Below are 7,747 nucleotides of genomic sequence, written 5' to 3'. Positions count from 1 at the left end.
TGCCACAATCAACCCGACCTTAAAACAAACAAAATTGATAACCCAACGGCACAAAAATGATGATTAAAACAGCTGAACTAATTGTGTTCTTCTCTTTCTCTCCCTGTCAGACTGGTGCTGCAAATATAACAAGCAATGCACTGTTTTGGATTTGAATTGCCATTATGGAATTAAAGAGAAAAAAATCGAAAAGACTTAATTTTAAATTCTGATACAAATCATCTGTGCGGTGAATTTCCCTGAAACAACTGACAAAAAAACAGCAGATCGCATCTGTGGACAAATTAATTTGCATTTTGCAACAGTTACATTATTATCTCATCCAGTTGGTAAATTTGTTTTATTTTCTTTAGAGAAATTGGTCTTAAAATCACGTTAAACTAAACGACTCTCGTTTGATGGCTGGACCCACTTTTTGCAGTGTGGAGTCTTGGTTTTGTTCCGAGGCTCCATATCTATATGGCAGAAAGGGGGCGGGGATGGGATATTCAGATGAGCCGGAGTGACAGCTCCAGTTTCTCCCAATGCTCTGTGTGTCTGAAACTCCACTGGCTCCTTCCCTCCTAACTCCTCACTTCATAGTGCTGCGTACTAAAAACATCGGACGCTAGGGGATCAAGACGCATGCCACATTGCCTCTATGTGGGCACTTTAACAGATCTTTCGGGGGTTTTTTTCCCAGTAAGGGGGCTGTGGAGGGAGGACTTTTTATTTCCATTGTCTGATGACTGTTTGCATGGCTGATTATTGAGTTGATTGTTTATTATTTTGGCTGCTGTTGATCGCCGCCCTGCGCGTTTTTTCCTCCGGTTTCGGAATCGGCGACCTATCCCGCGCTCACCAATGTCCTATCCTCAGGGTTACCTCTACCAGCCCCCGGGCTCGCTGGCTCTTTACTCGTGTCCGGCTTACGGGGCCTCGGCTCTGGCTGCCCCGCGGAGTGAAGACTTGGCGAGGTCGTCCTCCGGCTCAGCCTTCAGTCCTTACCCTGGATCGGCTGCTTTCTCCGCCTCGGCTGGTGCAGGCTTCTCCAGTCCACTGTCATACTCCACGGATCCAACGACGGGATTCCCATCCTACATGGTAAAATACATTTATGTACCATTCTGTATGATTAGGCTCAAAACCCGGAGAAATTGTCGGCGAGTTTAAGTCTGGAGCTGCGCAACATGTTTAGCTGCCTTTCGCTGTCTTTCAATTTGTACAGCTTTGCAATGTTTTTCTTATGATTCAATCATCAATAAGTACATGCGGAACTTGTATTGGGTGCACGGTTGCTATATTTGTAAATGCAGTGGCCTACTCCTCGTTTTCTTACTTTAAAACCTCTTTGGCTTAAGTAGGATTTTTAAGCATGAGCTGCAAATTGTAATGGCTTGACCAACGCTAAACACTCACTGCGCAGCTAATTATGTAAAACCGAACACCAACTTAGATTTTTATTTGAGCCTTTAGCCTCTAAGCAGTTAATTTGTGTGCCATTGGAAATTAATATGACACAAGCTATTACTCTTCCTTCCACAGCAGTCATTAAAATCACCAATGGATGAAGTCGCTGACTTTATTCTGAGTTGAATAAACGGAATTTTAACATGAAAAGCAAGACGTGCAATGCTAATGTCACAGGGCACTTCAAGCGTTTTATGAAAGGTGCATAGCAAGTGATTTGCTAATGGGATTTGTAACGCTGCAAAGAGAAGATATGTTAACACATCGGGGCTGCCACTAAACAAAAAGCAGCCACTGCAGAAAATGATGAAGTTAATAGGCGATTAAAGACAATTGAAATTTCCTTTTTATTATCTTAACGGTTATATTAACAGGAGCCCTGTTGTTAGTTAATCTGATAATAATCTTAACCATTAGTTAACTATTAGTTTGTGCTTCTCTGCGGCCTGCTTTTACGCACAGTGTGTTTACTACTCTTGCTTGGATTTTAGTGTTTGTTTTTTTTTTACTTAACGAGGAGCTTTGATAAATTGTCAAAGCACAACATTAAATATTGATTGTTTGTTTATTTTTAACAATACACTGCTCGTCATTATCAAGCCCAGATGCTTTATTCTAATACAGGATACGATCTGCCGGTGCATCTACATTACTCTTCAGCCCGTTTTAACCTGTTCCGACAGCTTCTGACAAACAAATGACTGTTCATTTATTTTTAATGTTTTGCTCCGTGTTTTTAAATGATGTGAAATTATATGAGGTTGTTTTGTTAGTAATAAGCCACATTCATGTAACATTTAAAATAGAATAACATTTTAAACAACGCAGGGAAACACATGATGACTTTTTTAACTTTCCATCAGAGCTCTCCATATGACGCGCAAACGTCAGGCATGGCCGGGGCATTAAGTTACCACCCATACGGGAGTCCAGGGTACCCCTACCAACTCAACGACCCGGCATACCGCAAAAACGCCACCAGGGACGCCACGGCCACCCTAAAAGCTTGGCTGCAGGAACACAGGAAGAACCCGTACCCAACGAAAGGGGAGAAGATAATGCTGGCCATCATCACTAAAATGACCCTGACGCAGGTCTCCACATGGTTCGCCAACGCTAGGCGGAGGCTCAAGAAGGAGAACAAGATGACATGGGCGCCCAGGAATAAGAGCGAAGACGAGGACGAGGAGGACGGGGACGGAGACAGGAAAGAAGTGGAGCGCTCTGAAAAAAACCTGGAGAACAGCGAGGCTTCAGCGGAGGATGAAGGTGGGGTATAATCTGGCGACCGAGCCAATGATCCATTTAACAATTCGGGGTAGGATGGGTCTCAAAGGGAGGGAAGGGATGGATGCTCCTTTTATATACTGCTTAAGATGCTTAATGCAAGAATACTGAGTCAAATAAAACCAAAATAAGAATATGTAATTATCAATTCATAAAAAAACCCATACAAATAATCTGGTTTGAATATATATTTTTATCTCTAATATCTGGCTTCATGTATTGTTTTAGTAACCATGTTGATTTATAAATATATATATATATATATATATATATATATATATATATATATATATATATATATATATATATATATATATATATATATATTTTTTTTTTTTTTTTTTTTTATGGAAACAAGGTTCTAAGACTAAATGACTAAGGTCAAGGTGAACGTTTTTTTTTCTTCAACATGGTTAATGGCAGGTCATTGGAAACGTACACACAACAATCCCCATGAGTGACCTTAATGTTGATGTTATTACCCTGGTGACATTTTGTATAATTACGTAAAATAAGGAAATAATTATTGGTGTCACATGAACTGCTTTTAATCGTAACCTACTATTTGAAGTGATATGACTAATACCCTGGTTGCTTGGAAAACATTATTGATTGCTTTGAATACACATGGACAAGGAATATGGGCACATCTACAAAATACGTTTTCGGATATTTGTATATTTAGTTGAATTTCTCAGCTTCTGTATTTGTTTTTATTTTCGAATATGGCTTAATATTGAATAGGGTATATGTTGTATCATATATATCATTGGCTTGTCCGGTTTTCCTGTAACAATATATTTATCTAATTATTTATATATTCCAATCATTATTATTATTTTTCTCCTTCTGTCTCAGGTATCAGCTTGCACGTCGACACTCTGACGGACCACTCCTGCTCGGCAGAGTCTGACGGGGAGAAGGTCAGCTGTCGCGTGGGGGAGCTGGGCTCTGACCGGGCCGGCGACGAGGACGGCGAGGACCAGAACCACGAAGCGCGAGCTCAGCTCTCACCCGTGTCCGTCACATCGTCGCCTCTAACGGGAGTAGAAGCTCCACTTCTCGGTCATCACCACCACCACCACCACCTCCATCAACTCCACCATCTCCACAGCCAGCGCGAGGATTTGGCCCGAAGCCTCATCAATAACAACATTAATACCAATAAATCTTCTTCCTGCCTTGATAGCAGACCCTCACCTCAGAACCCTACGGTCAAGCCCAAATTGTGGTCACTGGCGGAAATTGCTACCTCGGACCAAAAGCAGCAACATCAGCAACTGGGGCAGAATGGGCCACCAAATTGCCCCTCCTCCAGCGGTGGCCTCCTTACCCCCCCTACATCTTCCACCACCTCCCCGGCTGCCAGTTCCCCCTCCCTCTACCCGGCCCCCTCCATCCTTGGAAGACCTATTTATTACACTTCTCCCTTTTATAGCAATTACACAAACTATGGCAACTTCAGCCCCCTGCAGGGCCAAGGGATCCTGCGGTATACTAATTCATCAGGAGTGAGTCTGGCTGCTGCCGCCGCCGCCGCCGCCGCTGCTGCTGCTGCAAACGAGGGTCTGAGCTCCTCTCACCAGGCTCTGGAGGCGAGCACAAACCCCAAACACAGGCCAGACTCTCCCCTCGTTAAAATGAACCCAAACCAGATTGTTGTTGTCGAGCAGCAACAACCGCATTTCAGACCCTCAAATTTAGAAACAAAGAAAGGTACGTAATAACACGACGCGCTGAACAAAGTGATAAGCATTTTGAAAATTAATTTAATCTGGAGTTGAATCTTGAGATTGTATTTTTTCTTAACGCGGAAGTAAAACGAGTCACTTGTTTGCAATGCAAATAAACTGGGTTTTCTTTTTGTCACTTTCACGTGTCTTAGTAGTCATACCATGGGAGGTACAATTAACACTTCTTTCAAGCGAGTTTGCATGAGACAGAAGTGGGATTATCTTCCACTATTTGCGGATTATCACTTGTTTTAAAATTACTACGATTTTAGCACTGAATATGGGACGACGTTACTAATTGGAATTTATATTTTACAGCACCGTCAACGCAAACGAACATGTAGGCCTATAATTCATTGTCAGCGCATTGCATTTTCTGGAATAATCAATTTATAATAATTTATATATATATTTAATAGTACATGTATTTTGTTCTGTCATTAAATCACTAGGCATTGCATTAGAAAGCAGTAGCCTATATATGTTATAAGAAAAGTGTAGCCTACTGCAAACACACGTGCAGTAGGCTCCACTTAAAGACATTAATATACACCATGGAAGACAGGCCTCAAATTAACCTAACTACACACACTCACGTACAAACGCGCGTGCACACACAGTGGCAGTTTGTGAATCCAATAAGTGGAGAAATGTTGCCATACCTTTGACCAGGAATCCTATTTTTTAATGTTTCCTCTGATGTGTGTGTGTGTGTGTGTGTGTGTGTGTGTGTGTGTGTGTGTGTGTGTGTGTGTGTGTGTGCGTGCGTGTGCGCGTGTGCGCGCGCGCGCCCGCACAGCAGGCCCCAAACTTTATCTTTCAGTTGGATAATTATAATTACACAGGGTCAGCCAAAAGCAAACAAATCACAGTTTGCTCTGTGCATTCATCGGGGAACTTTACATATTCTAATGTCACTTGGGTTATTGGTTTTTTTTTTACCAGTAATTAGGCAATGGGGATTTTAATAAGCACTCGCAGTGTCGATATGTTTTTGGTAGAGCCATTCTGAGAAAACTTTGTGTTTCCTGAGGTTGTGGAGGGAGTCGATCGTGTGGGATTTTTTTATTTCCATGGTCTGCAGGTAGGTGTCACAATTGCTTTGACTATAAAGCGAGTAAAGACACCACCTTTTGGCCCCATGTTTTAACCCCCATAACCTCTACTTCATAACGGATCTAGTGCCACCATTGAGTCGAATGGAAAGCTGCTACCACCTCCTCAGCTCCACAGAGGCTGAGACACTCTCTACATCACGTTTGTGAGATGATTGATGTATTATTTCATTGTTTGTTTTTTTGATGCATTGTGGATACTCATTACATATGCTGGTTTGAAAAACATCTCCCGTTATATGTGATTTACATGTTATTTCTCAGGTTCCTATAGTTTGCTTATTTGCCACGGTATATTATTTCAATACATATTCACGTGTGGAAAACATAATTTGGCCTTTCTGTGAAACCATATTTGTAAAAGGAGGAGTCTTGGGACGCAAAGCGAACGGGACTGAAGTGAACTTGAGGACTTCAAAGTGGAAAAGCCTACATTTGATATTTATTTTTTTAAGTGATGGCGACATGATGCCTATAATTTATGCAAGTTGTATTGCAAAAATGGGAAGCTGACATCGTCTGTTTGTTTGTAAATATATAAACATATATATTATGGACGGTTTTTATTTGAGACGCATTTGGGAAGAAGCTACACAATCTTGTTATAAGGAGTACTTTTACTAATTTATATCTTTGAATGTAAATGAAATAAAACGCGCTGGTATAGATATACTGGCGGGGTATGATATCCATTATTCAAAGGAGAAAATATTAAACTGTTTTCCCAACTATATCAATCTTGGGGAGTCATTTTTTTAAAAAATTGCAACAGACCTGTATCGCTGAGGCATTTTTGTATTTACTCTGCTCATTGTTTTTTTTATTTTTACAGTCATACGCAGATGGGGAATTCTTGATGAATATCGCTTTTCATAAACATTATGAGTTTTCACAGATTGCACAATCCATTCTTTCTAAATGGACCGTGATTTTCTTTTAGGGCCTCATTCTGGTCAGGGAATCTCCCTCGGCCACATATTCACGACCTTGATTGGGATAAACGACGTACTTATTTCATTTTTCTCCTCTTTTCCTCCCCTCGCCCTGACACACATTTATTTTTCAGTGTGATTAATACTGCCGTGGGACGCATCGGGCATTACTGGCTCCCAACGGGGCCCATCCCTGGAGCTTTTTAGCCTGGTTCAGGATGGGTCAGTGCTGCCTGCTTCATTACGACACGGCATTGAGCAATCCATAAAAGTCTATCTAAGCATCTGCCAGCTCCAATGGGCTGTGTGATGGGCCCTAATCGGACAGGCTTTCCTCTGCTTTTCATCACGGCTTGGTTATTACAGCGGCTTTAGGACACAGCTAATTAAACAATTTAGAAAAAAAAGCTTACATTTGAGGACGTTCATTCATTACTATTGTTGTTGTTATAATAATAATAATAATAATAATAATAATAATAATATAATAATAATAATAATAATATAATAATAATAATAATTCTAATTATTTTTATTAGTAATAGTTTTGGCAGTCGTATTAACACTTTTAGACGCCATTCATTTTTTTTTAATTGAAGAAAAGAAAAGTATTTCCAATATTTTGTCACCCACACTTTGTAGAGTGTGAAACACTCAAAGATCAAATATATAATATTCCCAAGACGAGGCCTCCATCACTGCTCCCAGCCAGACTAAAAGCTAATCCTTCATTTTCCAGTTGAATTTGAGCTTGAGTGTTGTCCAAATCTCAAGGGACTCCCTTTCACCTTGGTTTTCCTCCTCCTTCTTCCCCCCTTGCCTCATCCAAGGAAGTAGTATTTGGCTGCCATCGAGGATGTAGTGGAGGGTAAACCCACCCAAACTCAGTTAACCCACCGTTTAGGCTGACAGAAGTCTTTGTGACATAAATGCATGGTTTACTTTGCCATGAATGGTGTCACACATTCAGTAATATTATTAAAGTATTTTAAGGAGAAACATGTTCAGAGAGGACTTTGAAACTGTTGTTGTAATTTTGTTGGGTGTTCTTCCTTTGATCGGTACTGCCTGATGTATTGTACCTCCCTTCTTATTTACCTTTACTTCACTGGCAGCCACCAATGGAAGTCATGCACACTATAGCCCCTGGCCAGCTTCTTCTTCTTCTGCCCAAACACTTTCATTAGGAGTTGATTTATTGAAATGCATGCTCTATTCTCAGGTGGGTTCC

General features: G+C 40.9%; 1 protein-coding gene across 1 annotated transcript; it reads left to right on the top strand.

Moving 5' to 3' along the window:
• Nucleotides 1–599: 599 nt before the first annotated feature.
• On the top strand, nt 600–6,315 carry irx2a (iroquois homeobox 2a). Its single transcript, XM_068736423.1, has 3 exons — nt 600–1,083; nt 2,313–2,718; nt 3,595–6,315. Exons 1-3 carry the CDS (start codon nt 844–846, stop codon nt 4,458–4,460), a joined length of 1,512 nt encoding a protein of 503 aa, XP_068592524.1. The 5' UTR covers nt 600–843; the 3' UTR covers nt 4,461–6,315.
• The last annotated feature ends 1,432 nt before the right edge of the window (nt 6,316–7,747 follow it).

This window comes from Cebidichthys violaceus, unplaced genomic scaffold (genome assembly GCF_023349555.1).
Source record: "Cebidichthys violaceus isolate CVI_PGR_0920_01 unplaced genomic scaffold, fCebVio1.0.p SCAF_7, whole genome shotgun sequence".
Taxonomy (NCBI): Eukaryota; Metazoa; Chordata; class Actinopteri; order Perciformes; family Stichaeidae; genus Cebidichthys; species Cebidichthys violaceus.
Note: the sequence above shows the minus strand (reverse complement) of the source record. Positions and strands in the feature narration are given on the sequence as shown.

Coding starts and splice junctions, on each gene's coding strand:
- irx2a (XM_068736423.1), top strand. CDS start 844: ATGTCCTATCCTCAGGGTTACCTCTACCAGCCCCCGGGCTCGCTGGCT. Junction 1,084..2,312: donor CGGGATTCCCATCCTACATG/GTAAAATACATT, acceptor ACTTTCCATCAG/AGCTCTCCATATGACGCGCA. Junction 2,719..3,594: donor GGCTTCAGCGGAGGATGAAG/GTGGGGTATAAT, acceptor CTTCTGTCTCAG/GTATCAGCTTGCACGTCGAC.